Source organism: Zea mays, chromosome 7 (assembly GCF_902167145.1).
Source record: "Zea mays cultivar B73 chromosome 7, Zm-B73-REFERENCE-NAM-5.0, whole genome shotgun sequence".
NCBI lineage: Eukaryota > Viridiplantae > Streptophyta > Magnoliopsida > Poales > Poaceae > Zea > Zea mays.
In genome coordinates this window covers 174,479,676-174,497,873 of record NC_050102.1, presented here as the reverse complement: position 1 = coordinate 174,497,873, position 18,198 = coordinate 174,479,676, and the positions used below count along the sequence as shown (strand labels likewise).

Sequence of the window (18,198 nt, the reverse complement as noted above, 5' to 3'; positions counted from 1 at the left end):
CTCCTGCTATGTATAAAAATTTCACGCAGTCATATGCTTCACGAGCAATGCCATGTTCCTGAGATGATGATGGGGCCACAATTGAACAATAATTTTATATATCATTATCATCAGGGTTACGTTCACTAACTGAAACCATTTCTCTTAATTTGTCCACAAGATATGACGCAAAAGAACTACAAAACGTAGGATAGTGTGTGTGTGTGTGTGTAGGATCTGAAGATGAGATGGGAAAGGATCGAGAGCGCAAAGCTGTGAACTCTTTCTTCCTATTATTAACACCTCCATTGCTGCGCGCGCTTGAACGATCCCGCCAACGTACGTGTGGATTGTGATCTTCATCCAGTATTACACCCTGGTGCGCATCAGGCATATATATGAATATCTTGTGTGATCTATTCGCAGTTCAACTGAACACTCCTTTAATACGGATTATTGTAGTGGATTTCTCCTCTGACTCAAGGTCATCACCACCACTCGTAAGCTGCGAAATAAAGATCAAACCACCACAAAATTTTAGCACCAGCAACGAATTGCCTACCCAAAAAAAAAAACACTGTCATCGTATCATAAAACTTTGACAGGCGTTTCAATGTAGCTTACCACACACTGGATATCACAAGGACCTTTGAACTCGAGCCTCTTGATCTAGATCTCCAGAACGATGACTGCAAAGCGCAAGAGAGATTTCATTCAGTGACCCCTTATTGCTTATTATTACTGGTATAGCTCATAATCGCATAATAAAGCTTGCACATGCACTGTTATTTAACCGTGTGCAGCTAGCAGCGTATAAATATGTTCTTACAGTCAGTATCAGTTTTATCCCACTTGATTCTGTCAGAGCCCTTCTCGTCATCGTCCTCTCCATCGTGACGACGACGACCATCCCGTGTCATCATCCTCCCGCTCGGCTTGTCGTCGAGGTAGTACTTCCTGGATGACACTGCAGCGTTGCTCGGGCGAGCATTCATCTTCTTCTGAAGCATCGTTCTGAACAACTGTATGTGCGTGCACTCAAAAACAAAAGGAGAGAACCATGTACGTATACATTACTAGCATTTAATCTTACGACTGACAATGCGTGAATTCAGACATATTCCACGTGCGCTGCTTACATATATATATATATATATATATATATATATATATATATATATATATATATATATATATATATATATATATATATATATATATATATATATATAACACATGTACCTACCTTCTCCATTCTCGATTCAACTGGATCCTTCAAGCTCGGCGCGGGGGCGAAGCCGCCATGGCAGACGAACATCTTCTTCAGGAGGAACTTGAACGACTTCTTCCTGATGGCGGTGCCGTTGCTGTGGACGAGGAGATCCCTGGCCTTGCTGAGTATGATCTGCGTGTCCGGCGAGAACTCGCCGCTCTCGCCACCACCGTCGTGCCTGATCAGCGAGACCCTCCGGTCGACCTCGAGGCTGGAGGGGCAGTTGAGGAACCTGTCGAGCGGCAGCTGGCTGTGGCTGGCGCGGCGGTCCTCGTCGGTGGCGCTGGCGCCCGACCCGCGGGAGGAGCTGGAGCTGGAGCTGGACTTGGACTTGGCGCGCCGGAGCAGCTTGTTCAGCGCGTCCTGGAGCTTTTTCACCTCCTCGATGGTGAAGTCCAGCACGTCGTCGGCCTGCGACGACGCGCGCGGCGGCGGCGGGTCGTCGTCTCCCAGCGTCCCGATCGACAGGAGGCCGTGCTGTGGCGCCGGCCAGTCGCCGCCGTCGTTGCGGCTCTTGCCCTCGCGCGCGCGGTCGTCTTGGCGGCAGCTTTCTGATGTAGAAACGAGGCGCCATGCATGCATGCAGCAAAAAGAGCAGCGGCCATATCAGTTCGTTCGTCAGCACGAAAGCTAAGAAGAACGCCACGTAAGTGCGCCGGCCGGGCGTGGTAACAAATTACCAATTACCGTACCAGTACCACGAAAGGATTCAGAATCACTCACCGCGAGCTGATCCCGAGTTAATGGCCTCGGGTCGCCTCTTATCGTGTTTACCGTTGAAGCGATCCTGCATCCAGTTAATGATCTGCAGGCAATAATGCAAAATTAACCGTGGAACACTAGAAAAGAACACATATATGGAAGGAAGAACATAGCTGTCAGTGGATGAAAAACCAAAAGCTAGCTTAGTTTCAGTGGGAGGAATTTACCCCCATGTCTTTGTATGGTACGTACTGCTCCCGGAGAAGGACCCGTGAATACCCGGCCGAGCAGAGCAGTCTGTGGTGACAGTCTGCAAGAGCGGCGGCCGGGGAGGCAACAGAAGCTCAAAGGGTTTTGAAGGTGTCCTGTGATTGGGCAGCTCCAGGATGTTGAAAAGGAGAAGCTAACTAGCTAAGCATGCAGTGAAAGAAGAGAGGAGTGATGGCGGAGTGGCTTTGGATGTAACCAGGGTCCCCCTTCCCCCAATTAAATAGGGTTAGGGACTAGGGAGGGCCTAATAAACCCAGGGCTAGCTAGATTGATGGTAGTGGCCAAATTGCATAATCGCGCCCAGAGTTACGTTCTTACATGTGCATGAGCTGTTAATTACATGAGAAATTTTACTACTTGAGTGAAGTATAAAATACTATGTCGGTATTGTATTACTGCGGGTTTTTTTTTTAAAAAAATATTTTCCCAATCAATAATAACAAAGCTCGCAGCACCTCTTTTCTGGTTCTGGGACCAATGTATGTGAGAGTTTTTTTACACCTGCCGAGGCGAGTCATGGACATCAATTAGAGCACATTTTTTAAAGTAGACAAACCAAAAACAAGCATAGTAGAAAAGCTTTATTTTTATTTCTTTGATTACATGAAGCATAAGGCTATATCCAACCCTTTCGGATAATATATACCTAGGGCCGTTCCTGACTTTTCAGGGGCCCGGTGCGAAATCCGATATGAAGGCTCCGTCCACACATAAATATATATAATTATATATAGACTATAGTATCGAATATTTGACGTGTAAAAATTATTATGCACTGTTTTGATGTTTATAAGATAACAAATGTAAAATATAGCTAAAAACATGTACTTGTTATCTGATATCATTAAAAATATCCTCTAACATTTTGTGATACAAAGTCATTACTTATACAATTGAGATCAATACCATTCAACAACTTTTTCGATATATAGAATCGACAAGACATATAACCTCTCTTGAGTTATTGTTGACCATAAATAGTTCACAAAAATATTTCAATTCTAAAAAGCTTCTCTATGCAGATACAACCATCATGTGTATAGTAAATAATACTCTCTATATATAAAAATAGAATTTGTTTTGCTTCTTTAGTGGATTTATCATCATCTAGTTGAATATAAACATAAAAATCAAGAGCTAAAACAAATACTATTTTGAAACGGATGGATTATTCGATAAGTAATCGAGACATTACTTTAACAATCTAAACGAGACTGGTCAATAGCGCATCGCTCTTTGTGTATTTATGTCTAGAATAGATAGATTTAACAGGAAAAAGTGCTAGCGTCCAGTGGCTAGGGGGCCCTCTGTTTTTGGGGGCCCGGTGCGGCCGCACCCTCCGCACCCCCTCAGGTACGACCCTATATATATTGTCACGTCCGCTGTTGCAAACCTCTACCAGTCTACCTTGACGAGGCTTCAGTGCATAACCTTTATCATCGGCATATAACCATCTCATCACAACATTAACTTTTATTTTATACTCCTTATGTTCCAAATTATAATCTGTTTGACTTTTTTGTGTAACATTTGACCGGCTCGTGCTATTCATCTTTCTGGGAAAAATGAAAAATTCAAAACCACATTTGAAGTATATTATATACTAAATAATATCAAAAAATTAATAATAATAATAATTTTTTTAATAAGACGAGTCAGTCAAACTTAGGGTTAAAAAATCAAACGAATTATAATTATAAATTTGAACGGATGGAGTAGATTGTTAGGTGATATAACACATGGTGTTTTATTGAAAAACAAATACATATAATTAATTAATCAAGTCAACAAAATATATAATTCATAAAAACAATTTAAAAAATACATAACTCAAATATAAATATAAAGACATAATTTATAAATAAAGTTACATAACTTAAATATAAAAAATAAAAAATTCATAAATAGAATCTAATTTATAGACTCGATTCTAGGATTTTTATTTTTATTTTTGGACTATAAATAGTTACAAAATAGCTTGCTGACATGGCACATGTAAGGACCAATTAGAAACTAGTGGCGGGCCTAGGATTTTAAGGATGAGTATTTGAAATTGCTAAGAGGTAAAAAATAGTATATATATTACCGCATAAACTCTAACTATTTGGTATATATAATACCATAATATATTACATGGCAACAATTTTATAGCATACACATGATATATCAAACAAAATCAAGTCTTATATGAGCATAAAATTGAAAAAAAATAAAAAAATTAAATACTAATGAAAAGTGGCAATATTTGAAATATATAAACGATAATAAATATCTAAATGATAAGGAAACTTACATTACAAGTTTCTAATCCTTCTTATTTTGAAAATGAGCGATGATGTCCTTATCCTTGGCTTGCAAGAAGAATTCTCTTTCAAAAAATGTAACCAAACAACCTTTCAAGAATTCTTGACCCATCTTGTTTCTTTGCTTGTTTTTTATGTGGTTCATTGAAGAAAATACTCTCTAAACACCAACAGTTGCAACAGGAAGAATAATACCAACTTGAGAAGCTTGTAAACAATATCATATCGTAGAGTCATTTGTGTTTTTACAAGCATCATAGATAGTTTGTTAGACTTCTCAAATTTTTTAAGTTGTTGCCTCTCTTCACATTTTCAATGTATCGATTCAATTGAAAAGGGAGTTGGTTCATTTCTTCAAATTCAAAGTCATGAGGATAAAACCCAGCAAGTTTAACCAACTTATCTTGATTAAATGCAACAAAAGAATTGATTGGGTTGAAACATGCCATACTTCTAAGCAACTCCGTGTTTACCTCATCAAATCTACTATTAAGTTCCATGAGTTGAATATTGTCGGGGACCATAATTAGGGGTACCCTCAAGGCGCCTAATTCTCAGCTGGTAACCCCCATCAGCATAAAGCTGCAAAGGCCTGATGGGTGCGATTAAGTCAGGGATCAGTCCATACGAGTGACTCGATCATGCTTCGCCCGAGCCTAGCCTCGGCCAAGGGCAGCCGACCTCGAGGGACTTCCGTCTCGCCCGAGGCCCCCCTTTTAACGGCGGACACATCTCCGGCTCGCCCGAGGCCTTGGCTTCGCTAAGAAGCAACCCTGACTAAATCGCCGCACCGACTGACCGAGTTGCAGGAGCATTTAACGCAAGGGTGGCCTGACACCTTTATCCTGACACGCGCCCCCCGGCAGAGCCGAAGTGACCGTCGTCACTCCGCCGCTCCACTGACCGGTCTGACAGGACAGCGCCGCCTGCGCCACTCCGACTGCAGTGCCACTCGACAGAGTGAGTCTGACAGGCAGTCAGGCCTTGCCAAAGGCGCCATAGGAAAATCCGCTCCGCCCGACCCAGGGCTCGGACTCGGGCTAAGACCCGGAAGACGGCGAACTCCGCTCCGCCCGACCCAGGGCTCGGACTCGGGCTAAGACCCGGAAGACGGCGAACTCCGCTCCGCCCGACCCAGGGCTCGGACTCGGGCTAAGACCCAGAAGACGACGAAACTCCGCTTCGCCCGACCCCAGGGCTCGGACTCCGCCCTGGCCTCTGCCGAACGATCTCCGCCTCGCCCGACCCGGGGGCTCGGGCTCGGCCTCGGCCACGGAAGACAGACTCGACCTCGGCTTCGGAGGAGCCCCCACGTCGCCCGACCTAGGGCACAGGCCCGCCACGTCAACAGGAAGCGCCATCATCATCCTACCCCGAGCCGACTCGGGTCACGGAGAACAAGACCGGCGTCCCATCTGGCTAGCTCCGCCAGATGGGCAATGATGACGCCCCACAAGCTCTGTGACGACGGCGGCTCTCAGCTCTCTTACGGAAGCAGGGCGACGTCAGCAAGGACTCGACCGCTCCGACAGCTGTCCCTCCGCCAGGCTCCGTTGCTCCTCCGACAGCCACGACATCACGCCAGCAGGGTGCCAAGATCTCTCCGGCTGCCACATTGGCATGTACTTAGGGCGCTAGCTCTCCCTCCGCTAGACACGTAGCACTCTGCTACACTCCCCATTGTACACCTGGATCCTCTCCTTACGACTATAAAAGGGAGGACCAGGGCCTTCTTAGAGAAGGTTGGCCGCGCGGGACCGAGGACGGGACAGGCGCTCTCTTGGGGCCGCTCGCTTCCCTCACCCGCGTGGACGCTTGTAACCCCCCCTACTACAAGCGCACCCGACCTGGGCGCGGGACGAACACGAAGGCCGCGGGATCTCCACCTCTCTCACGCCCGTCTCCGGCCACCTCGCTTCTCCCCCCTTCGCGCTCGCCCACGCGCTCGACCCATCTGGGCTGGGGCACGCGGCACACTCACTCGTCGGCTCAGGGACCCCCCGGTCTCGAAACGCCGACAAATATCAATTACACCCAAAAACATATCAGCATGAAACTGGTGGTAATTAATGGCATTTTTATAGAACTTCTTATCTCTTTATATAGGTTTGTACTTCCCATCCATATCAACCAATTTAACTTTGTGGTTTTCACAAAAAGAATAGACCTTTCAAAGAAATTCATTTCATCCATGATTTTCTCTCAAAACACTCAATTCCACCATAGTGAACTCAAGAAGATCCATTGCATTCACAATATCTTGCTCTCTCCTTTGCAAAGCAATGCATAAGTCATTTGTGTATCCAAATATTTCATTCATCTAGTGCATCATGAAAACAAGCTAAAATGGTTGAAATACATGTAGCATAGTTTGGATTTGAATTTGGCCGGTTCTACCAATTTATCACAATTAGGCCATCTTCAGCAAGTCGTGTAAATGGGCGTGCAAAACACTGTTTTACAATTTAGATTGCACCGTGTGCAGAGTGAAGTTTGAAATAGAAGGTGAGATGGGAGGTGGGATAGACAGTCTACTAGAGATAGTCTTAATCGGCTATCGGCCTGGCTGTTGTTTTGCTAAGCAACTTGTTTGGTGAACTTTGTGCTCCTGCGTGTCTCGAGGTTACACATGCTAATATGCCAGAAGAGCCACTGCCACCGTGTGGTGGCTTTTGCAGCTGTATGCCAATGACTGTGTCGTCTCGGCTGCTAATGGATGTTTTCACGATAACGATGTACAATTATGTATTGTGGGTGCCTTTAGATCTACTTCTTTAAATTTTAGAGTTTTTTTAAATAAACATTTTTATATCATTTTAAAGCTCTAAATAAGTTTAGTGTTAATTTTAGGTCACTTTTAGTTCTTAAGTTCAGAAATTATAGAGCTTAATAATAAAAAAGGAGGAAGAATGCAGACAGAGGAGTAGCGCCTGCGAGCTTGCCATCGCCCATCGTTCTCTGCTGCTGTAAAAAAAATCCCGACCAATGATATAGCCAGATCCCGGCCAGTAAACCGAGACCCCGTAGAATTTATCCCAGGTGCTCTGTGCGCAGCAGCCAATGGCCTTCGACGACGTGGTACGCGGTACGCCCCAGTCCGTTCGGGCCAAATCCCGGCGCGCGGACGTGGGCTCGCGCGCACCCAGCCATTCGGCCCCTATTGTATTCCTTCCCTCGTCCGCGGCATCGCGCGTCGGCCGTCGGGAGTCGCGCGCGGCCCATGAGCTCTGCTCCGCTCCCCGGCAATCAGGCGGCGGCAGGGCGGGAGGAGAGGACCTCGTGGGGAGTAGTTATATTCACGGCGCTCCACTAATCCGGATGCTTAGGCGGGAGGAACGGGTCATTAACAAACAGGTGTCAGCCCGACACGGGGAGCCCTGGCCGTGCACGCTGTCGTGACACTTGTCCCGGCTCTCGCATCGCACGGACGGGCCTCCCATTGGCTGCCCCTGCCCAGCGCCCAGTCCCAGACCAGAGGTGGCGCGCACAGCGCACGCCACCACTCTTTCTTTATGTACTTAGATAGATGCAACTTACGTACTAGTATGTTTAACAGTTTAGGCAGTCCGGCCACAATCATGGACCTTCTTTTTCTCTGGCACGTACTTAAACTGCATCGTACCTGGGAAGGCTGGTACCTGCACTAAGCCATAGACGGGCTTTTCTATCATCCTCCGAGTACGTCCATTCGGGAGGAACCGGCTAAGACTAGCGGGTCCTGTACTATTTAGGACGAGGACGTCCTCTACTCCCTCCAGATCTACGTCCTCTAAATTTAGCGGGTCCTGTACCCTAATTTTAGCTACTTAATAGCATAACAAGTCGGGAAAATATCCTATGCAATCACTTATCCTGATGCAAGCATGCAATCAAACGATCTGGTACATCCGATCTAGATCTAATGATAACTGTTATTTTATATCACCTCCGACTCCAAGCACACGAACTGCCAGCAGATACATCCCTCGTTTGCACTGCACAACAGCAAAATACTACTCAAGTGTGCCATCCCTCTTTTGCATTGCATGTAACGAGCAAATTATAGAACGTTTGGACGGATACAACCAAGAGCCGGGCCAGAACCGGGCTTCCGCGAACTCTATTATGTACACTCCAATTCTCCAATCTTCCATACAAATATACAAAACACTTCCTACTACGACTCCGACCCTCCACAGCACACCTCTGCACAACACTCGTAGCAGCCGAGGCACGCTAGAGCCGCGCAGATCTGTGCCATCAGAACGGCGCACTGGTCGTTCATCCTGTTGCACGCCTTGATGCAGCACATGCAGCAGAGGCAGTCTGCGACGCGGCTGCAACAGCCCGATCCCTTTTGGAGCATCACAGATTTCTCTGCCGGATTCATGTCTCCAAATCCTGTGATGAGATTTTCCCGTGTAGCATCTTTGTTACCGAATCCCAGTTTCAGGCCATAAATCTGTTGCTCATCTCTGCCTTTGTGTCCTTTCAGTTTTTGCTTGACCTGTTCAAGTACACAAAGCTCAGGAAGAAGTCCCTTCACATCAAACTATTTATAATTGCAGGGGCCAACAACAGTAAATAATTATGAGCTAATTAATTATTGCCTCCATATATGAAAAGACCCCCTTTTTTAACTGATTTATATTTAGAAAATGAACATAAGTGATCCGAAGTTATTTCATGAAAACCCCTGCACCAGAAGATAGTGAATATCCTCGAAGAATAACATGTTAGACCTACCTTTTGTGTTCCTTCTACTTTATCCAGATTTGTTTGAAGAAAGATCATATCTGTGTACTCCGACGGAACACCATTTTGTGTACTTAATTTAATCACCTGCAAGATTGAGAAGAATCTCTGATTCAAAAAATGCACAGGAGAGGAAATCAAAGCAAAAATAAACTTATTCATTCATAGTTTCTCTCACACTACATAGCAGTGCGTTTTCAGTTCTGTTACTTTGCCCTTCAATTCATACCATAACATAACACTGAGATCAAATCTGCCAATGAAATCTAGGTCCGTGCAGACAAAGCAAAAAACAGTCATGCTTTGGCCGGTCAAAATTTGTCCTTTTTGGTGGTTATAAGCCAAAAATTGGGAAGGCCATTTTGGTCACCTGAGTTCACTTAAGTTTTTTTTGTTGTTGAACAGAATTTGGCTTGGCTGGCCATCAACACTTCGGCATCCAACCAAACGAAGGCCAAGTTTACTTGGCATGGTCATTTTTTTGCTTAAACTGCACTACCATAAACTAAACACACCCTAGTGCAATCATTTGTCTGATCAAATGCCCAACCTTTCTCTCCACTTGTTTATCTGCAGACATCCATGCCTTTGATGTCATAAAATCAATCTGTTGTATCACCAATACCTGAAATTCATACATAAAGATCCTTAATGAGTAAATATATTTTGGACGACAACACATGTTTTGACCAAACTCTCACAAAAGTACAGCTCCCAGGAAAACTTTCGCAATAATAACACACATTGTCTCACAAAAAATTAATACTAACTTCTTAATGACCTATTCCCTTCCAGTCAACATAAATAAAACCAATCCCACCAAGTGGAACTTTTAAAAAGTGAGTTTTAAGATAGTCCACTGTCGAGAAGAACAAGTGATTTTGGGGAAACTCCTTTTCTAGAGAGTACTTTTGTGATGCATTAGTTGCCTACCAAAACTTTGATTGATGAAGGCTATCATGTTGTAATTTTGTCCTAAGTCAAAACTCAAGTGGAGAGAAATCACAAGCATAACATACAAACAAAATAGCTTAAGAATCTTACTTTGTCAAGAGGTATTTCCTTTAGTTGTTGGACCTTCAGTTCAACCGAGATCTCCTTCATGTCAGCTAAGTAACCTTTAGCTTTAATTGTGTCCGGGAATTTTCCTTTGTATTTTCCAGATACACACAAAGGAGAGTTCGCTGAAAGGTCTGGAATGTACTCAGAATCCACCTAAAGAATAAAGAACGACAATTAGACAACCAAAACCAGTACTGCTCCAGCAAAACCTGCAGGATCTTTCTTAATATAATGATACAAAGCTCCCTTGCGCGTTCTAGATAAAACATGCAGAATTATGACTGGCCACTAACCCGGCCTAAAAAGTTGTTATAGTTTCATTATCGACAAATATAATAGTTACCAAGGACTCATAATCTGAAGAACACACAATGGAAACTTAAAAATAATGAAAAACTTATCATGCCTTATACAGTACAAGTTTTAGTTTATACATCTGCATCTCCACAATTAAGCACACTAAGGTAGTTTTATGAAGTACATAGGTTTATTCTGTCCAAACAGCATATCCACATTGCTTGGCAAGGTGGGCTCAACCATCTGGAATCAGGTACCAACTTGACACAAAATGGTAAAGCATTACAGCATTTGAGGGCATCATGAACTTTGAAAATGAAATTTGTATCAGCCAAGAAGGTCAATAACCAAGGAGTATAGATTGTACTGCCACAAGGTCACTGAAAAAAGTATAATTACTAATCAATCATGCACAAACTCACTTCGAATTCATCAAGATGTGTCAAAGCATCAATGGAGATATTTGCCACAATTGTACTCGACGCTCTCCTGAACCATTTAAGAATCTGATTCTCGATTGATGCTGGACAACAGATACATTAAAAAATCTGGTTAAGTTAAAACCACATATTTCTGAAAGATTAAATTCGTTTATTGAACTCTAGATCAATAATGTATACAATAATATCATAGACCTTGTAACATGTAAAAACAAGAGCAAACACGAACAGAACAAAATGAGAACAAAAAAGCTTGCTAGCTCTGAAGACCCAGAATACAAAACAAGAAAGTTCAATAATTGTTTTTGGGACCATGTCAAGGATAATAATATATATAGGTATAGATATACATATGTATATATGTGTGTACATATATATCTCTATCTCTACTAATATAAAGTGGCACTTTCTTCCTTTGTGCGTCCACGCGACGCTGAACCGGTGTGGACAGTTTCCTTCTGACGTGCACAGTGCCTCTCCTCTCCACATACATACATGCATGTTGAGATGGCAACGGGGCCCCGATTCCCCGCGGGGAATTCTTCTATTAAAAGATGGGGATGGGGAAGTTTCTTCCCCCACGGGGATGTAAACGGGGAAAAGTTCTCCCCCGATGGGTAAACGAGGACGGGGATGGGGAAACATTCCCCATCCCTGTTCCCCGCGGGGACCCGTTAAACTTAGATGTGATGATATTTTCATGTAATAGTTAATGCTAGAAATAAACAATTACATTGTCAAGTGATCACTTGTTGTACAAATGTGTTCATTTTAATGTGCACATAATGATTTTTTACATCTAACAATGTGTATAAGTGATAATGTTTTGCATTAATAACAAATGAATTATGTTCTAATTATAATTTAAGCGGGGGCAGGGATTGCTGACGGGGATTTATCCCCGCGGGGAATGGGGATGAAAAAAATGTCCCCTGCAAGCTTTCGTGGGGATCCCGCGGGGAATTTTTTCCGTCGCGGGGACGGGGATGCGAAGCTAAAACCCGACGGAGAATTCCCCGTTGCCATCCCAGGACGGTTGGCGCGTCCGTGATTTGAACTCCGCTGCATACTGCCTTTTTCTATGGGCAGGGCTCGTGGCACAGCACACGAGTTGCACAAGGGACCGCCACTGTGCCGATGACAGGTCTGTTTGGCAGACATGGACAGGGTCCTATGTGCGAAAAAAAGAGAAGGAAATAAGGGGGAATTAATGAGATTTTTTTCTTAGTTTATTTTAATTCGTTTCCCTTTTCTACTATAGATTTATCCGCTCCACAAATTGAATCTATATTGACCCTGAATAAGGTTGTGCACAGTGCAGCCCAAAAAGAAATTATATTTAATTCACTTCTTTTTTGTCCACTGTTGTTGCACCTTGATTTATATCTTTATTAGTTTTTATTCTCAGTTCTACAGATTAATTTAATCCACATGTATTTGTATTCTGTAATATCTGTCATGTGGTTTGCTTTGAACCCACACATCTTCTTTGTTTTAAACTTTTAATTCTGTTTTCGGTAATTATTACCACGCAATCATGTTGCAAAGCGTAGATTGTTTTGAAAATTCTTTGTAATATCTGTCCTTCATGTTTGGTGTATTCAAACATTTGTGAGTTCTTTATTCTTTATATTTGTCTTAGTATTCAAATAGTTGCAATTGAGATATGTCGCTTATCTTCATGGTTAGTATTGTTGTAAAGGTTTGGAACGTGTATAAATAAGTATCCCATTTAAACAACGTCTACTTATATGATATATAGAAATTGTAGCAACATATGTGCACCTAACTAGTATGTATGTGTGTGTGTGCGCACACACAGCTAGAACTGATTACGCCTTATATATGTAATATGTCAACAAGCAATGGAATCATGAGGCCATACCGTACCCATTGCTAATACAAACGATAATAGGAAAGGTACATAAAGCCGGATCATAATGAAAAGACAAGAACCATGGGTACCTGTCCCAAGTGCAGCATCATAATGTCCCTTGCCAATTGAAGCTAACATGCGCAGGAAATAGTGGTTGCAATACGATCCTAACACGTTCAAGTCACAACATCAGAAAAAATAGAAAACAAGTAATATCTAAAACATAACTTGACAAACTACACAAGAAAGAGTAAAACATAATTTGATTCACAAGTTACAAATCACAGAGTTAACAGTCCTATTAAATTGCCCATAGTTTTTGTTTGTACAGGAATGAATTGTTGCATATAAACTTATGAGAAGACCATAGGTAAAATAAGGCAGAAGAACTTTAGTTAAGTCAAGAACTAAGGTACTGCAAAAATGTGTTTTGATTGGAAGGCACAATAGTTATTACCTAGTCCAAAAGTAGAAATTCGAGGAGACCTAGACCCTCTGTTGGAGAGATCAGTTTTTGTAGTTCGGCAGATGTTATGCTCATCATCAACAGAACCATCCGTGATAAGATATATTTGTGGAAGTGTGTCATGAACACTTGATAGTAATGCCATTGCCTTACATGAAGAAATGACCAGTATGAATAACAAAATAGGAGAAATCCAGATTATAAAATAAGAAAAATCCCAACTGAGATTGTTCAAGATGTCATACCTCACTCAAAGGATGCATAATATCTGTACCACCCTCAGCAACAAAGTTTGCATTCATCCACTCAGTTGCGCTTGCTATTGCTTTGTCATTTACTTGCTCTAAACAGGAAGAGAATGAGTGAAGCTCATCATTAAATGTTATAATGTTGAAATAATCCCCTTCCACAAGCTCTGAAAGAGCAGTAGAAACTGCATGCTTGACATTCTCAAGAGGCTTTCCTTGCATGCTTCCACTTGTGTCAACAATAAACACAACTGCTTTTCCAAATACCTATTGAAATAGCTCAGATGAGATGAAGGGCCATGAAGGCATATTTCTTGAAATACAAAGAGGGCAAGTGGGCAACATGATGGCGAACTTCTTCTGAGCCAATGAACCAAAACAGGTACTAAAAGGAGAATAGAGATGAATGGCAATTTAGGAGAATCTCATAATATAGTTACATGCAGCTTAAAAGGAGCTGTATCAGCTTGACATTCCTGGTGCAGGGATATCAATCAAGGTAATGTTGCAAGTAGCAGCAACTAACCTTTCTGTTGCCACTTCCAGGTAGAAGAAAAATGCAGAACATATCTCTATCATCATAGTCACATAATGTTGCTGGTTGCACAAGCACACCACCAGACAAATCACCCGAGTAAACCTACACATAGCAACATAAAATTTAAATTAGACAAAGAAAAGAATATTCTGCAAGATTATAAACTTTTATCAGCTGAATATCATGATTAGCTAGATTCACAAGGTAGTTCAGCATCGGCCTGTAGGGAACATCATTGCAGAAAAGCTCACATTGTATGAAAAATTGAAATCTTTGATCGACCAATTCTCAACAATGGCTTCATGATGGAAAAACAATTTATCTCCTTGCCTACTCTTTTCCTGAAATAAAAATAAAATATGGAAGATCAAACCTATGTAGAGTTCCTAATGCTCCAAACACACATCAGGACAGTTAATAAAATTAGATCACCTTCAACGGGTGGCTTGTTCCTTGCAGCAAAATCTCTTTACTGAAACCACTGTGCACAGTCAACTGAATTTTTTCCTTCTTCATGAACACTTTTGGTAATGGATTCACAAAGTACGGAAAACGGAAAGGTATGTCAACAGAGAAACGCCCGCTATCATAAAGTAACTTCTGAGACCATTGAAATGTAGCACAAATATCTGCTCCTCCCTCAACCTTCATTAACAATACTAGCGAATCAGCAAAGCATGATAGCACTTCCAATTATCAAAAACAAGGTACCAGGGAGTGGGGAGACCAGAGTATATACCTGAGGTATTGTCAAGAAAAACAGATGTGGCTGCAAAAGGCCACCACTCTCAATTTTTGCATGTTTCTCCAAAGTGTGGTCTTCTACTTCGATTACTTGGGTATTATATGATCTTCTTCCAACAGTAACCTCAGCGCCTAGAATTGAACCCTATTAGCCAAACCGTTCTTAGCTTGAGACCAATCCAAATGGAAACTGATCTTAACATATGTATGCAAGATAGTCAACAGCTGGTTTGATATGGTGATGTCTATCAATGATGGATGAAATCAATACAAATAAACAAATGTTGAAAAAGGAAAATTCTTTGTTACTTAATGTTCAGAACATCAATCGATAAAAAAATAACACCGGCAATCAGAACATCATTCGATAAAAAAATATCTCTGTTTCACAAGAACCTAATGTTCAAGCAAGTGCTTGAAATATTTTGTATTTATCTTATCCAAGTCCTTGCCAACTCTGAAAGCAGGCAAGATGACGACCTTGCACAGACCTAATGATGACATGCAACAGCTATAGAAAGAGAAGAACTTGAATATCAAAATTAATTCACATTTTGCAAAGCATGTATTCCACTGGATGTTAAGGAACATCACATATATTGTCACTGCAGAGTTGCCAAATCGAAGCCCAAGCAATCCAATGTGTGTCCAAATGCCAAGCAAAATAATCCCTCATGCACAATGAGCAAGATTGCCCATTGCATAACAGGTTCACTGTCATGAAAAGCAGGTTACCTCTTGGCAGAACCAACATTGCCCATGGACAAAGGAATGAATTACTTTTAACTGCTTAAGCAACTAGACTGAAAATTACTGTTCTGTTATATCTAAAGCATGAATACCCTCTTGTAGCTTTTCTAAGAATCCATGAACCCAGCTTTAGTGATACCTGTATGGGGTGTTTGGTTGGTGGAATGATGTGATCCATTGATCCGACACCATTCCTCACGGGTTAATAATTAATACTAGCATGAGGAATGAGGTCATCCCACTAAATCTGAGGAATAAACTTATGATGCATCACTGCATTAGGATAAGTTGATTCTTCGAACCAAACACACCAGTAGTTTACATAACAAATAATTGGCCGCAGTAAATATTACCATTGCAGCAAGAAGATCGATCAAAAACATGGAAAAAGTGGCAAACAGAAAAAAAAACCACCTATCGTCACAGATAAAAACGCAATGGACAGCAAGTCCATACACCGACCATCAAATCAATACATGAGCATCCCTGACCCAATCGGTCTGGTCAAACAGTTTGGTTATATTACAACCGCAATCATTTGAGCCCCCACCAAACTGAATCTTACGAGGCAAGTCAACAACAAAAAAAAAAGAATCAACAGAATCACTCTGTGTGTGGGGGGTGGGGGTGGGGGGAGATAATGTGAAATGCCAAACCGCGATAACATAGCGTAGAAAGCCGATCGTGCTCACCTGCTCGCCCAAGGGCACGACGAGGCGCACGTCGGAGTCGCGGCTTCGCGTGATGCAGTGCAGCCACCAGCGCGCGCGCAGGGTGACGTGCGCGGCGTCGAGCGCGCAGTCGACGGCCAGGTCGACCTCCTTCATCTGCAGCGGGATGAGCGCGGGCGGGTCGAGGTCGCCGTAGACGTAGGGCTGGTAGCTGGGCACGTCGGGGGTGTCGACGGCGGCCGGGTCGGTGACGAGCGCGTAGGCCATCGGCGCGGTAGGGAGCAGCCGCGGGTCGGGACCCGACGCCGAGGCGGCCGACACGGTGCGCTCCATCCCCGCCGGCGGGCGCGGCGGCGGCACCCCTCCCGGGAGCACGAGCCTCTTCGAGAGCTTGAGTCCGTCCTCCACCGCGCGCGCGAAGTCCTCCATGGCGGGGCGGGGCGCGCGCGAACGAATGGTGATCCGGTAGGGTTCCGACGCGGTGATCCCGAAGGGCGATGCCGGGAGGATGGCAGAGGAAGAGGACGAGGACGCGGCGGCTGTGGCGGTCAGGTTGGTTTTGATGTGGAAGGCAAGGCCGCGTCGCCCGTCGCAGGGATCGGGGAGAGAGGAAGACGGAGCGCGCCGCGTCGGGGCGGCGCGGCGTGTTTTTATTTGGTTGGCCGCTGCTGCGTCCGGGTGAAGGAAGGCAGGCGAAGGGCGAGATGTGGATTGATGAAACTGCCCCTCCCGTCCGCGCCCGGAGAGGGAAATGATGAGCTGGCTGGGGCGTGGTCGGCTGCGTGGGCGTGTGAGAATAAACGTGAGGAGGGAGAGGCGCCGTGTGCGTGGTGGCGTCGCGTGGACGACGACGACCTGTGTGGGCTGTGGCTGGCTGATTGATTGATTCGTCCGTCGTTAATCGTTGGGGGTAAGCCAGTGAGATTGGGTTGGTACAATGCTGTTGTTATGGTGGAACCTGAGGGTTGGTATCTAATCTTTCTTTGCCTCTCACGGTTTTCTTTGTATTGTTTACACTGTGTCACCATCCACATTGCCTGCCCCCAAACGTTTGCTGGATGCTTGCTAGCATTTGTTTTTGTTTAGCAAAGCTAGTGGATTAGCTAGCGTTGCTCATGCGAGCAGCTGCCGACGGTCGCCCCCCGGGCCCCGCCCAGGCACTTCTCCGCGGGCAGGTTGAGCGGACTCGCGGAACGACTTCAGTGTCCCGTGAACTCTCTCGTCGACTCGTCCGTTGTTAACGCACAAAAGTCCGAAATCACCGCCGCGGCGCCGCCCCAACGGCCAGTTTCCACGCTGGCCCCGCCGCGGCGGCCGGCCGACACGCCCACCGCCACGTGTGGCCGTTGGAGCGCTCCGCCCTTCCTCTTCCTCGGAAGCAAACGGGCTGGATCCAGGCGCCACCGCGTGGCGGCCGTGGCGCGGAGTCGGGGGACCGTCACGCGGCGAGTCCGGGCCCCCTGGTCCGGCCTGTGCATACGACTGCAACGGCTAGTTGGTATCCAAGCCTTCGCTTTCGGTGTGCATATGATGTGAGGGCGGCGCACCTGGCCCGCTGTCTCTTTTCTGGGGCCGCGGCGGACTGCCTGGGCCCTTCCGCGGATCTGCTACCGTTGGACTCGACGGTGCGGTTCTATTCTGGCTACCGTTGGACTGGACTGGACGGTGCGGTTCTATTCTGGGCGTGTGGCCTCTCAGCCTCTGCATCTTTCTTCGGGACCAGCAATCATGCTGTGCATAGTATTTGTGGCTGTGGGCTAGCGGCAACAACTGGTATGCAGACAGATAGAGAACATATCAAATATAAACCACATTTTTTGTAAATTCTATGGAAACTTACTAAAA

The 18,198-nt window shown here is 44.4% G+C and overlaps 2 protein-coding genes across 2 annotated transcripts; both read right to left on the bottom strand.

Annotated features, from left to right (window-relative positions):
• Positions 1-81: 81 nt before the first annotated feature.
• On the bottom strand, positions 82-2,424 carry LOC103634391 (uncharacterized). The gene is made up of 6 exons (XM_008655924.2): positions 2,182-2,424; positions 1,976-2,057; positions 1,226-1,803; positions 809-1,001; positions 604-668; positions 82-484 (listed from the first exon to the last, which is right to left on the bottom strand). Exons 1-5 carry the CDS (start codon positions 2,185-2,187, stop codon positions 649-651), a joined length of 879 nt encoding a protein of 292 aa, XP_008654146.1. The 5' UTR covers positions 2,188-2,424; the 3' UTR covers positions 82-484; positions 604-648.
• A 5,996-nt stretch (positions 2,425-8,420) lies between these two features.
• LOC103633419 (uncharacterized) lies at positions 8,421-17,240 on the bottom strand. The gene is made up of 13 exons (XM_020540929.3): positions 16,375-17,240; positions 14,928-15,077; positions 14,621-14,833; positions 14,440-14,529; positions 14,177-14,290; positions 13,648-13,917; positions 13,394-13,550; positions 13,026-13,103; positions 11,043-11,143; positions 10,306-10,476; positions 9,812-9,886; positions 9,253-9,348; positions 8,421-9,013 (listed from the first exon to the last, which is right to left on the bottom strand). Exons 1-13 carry the CDS (start codon positions 16,780-16,782, stop codon positions 8,684-8,686), a joined length of 2,253 nt encoding a protein of 750 aa, XP_020396518.1. The 5' UTR covers positions 16,783-17,240; the 3' UTR covers positions 8,421-8,683.
• Between the last annotated feature and the right edge of the window lie 958 nt (positions 17,241-18,198).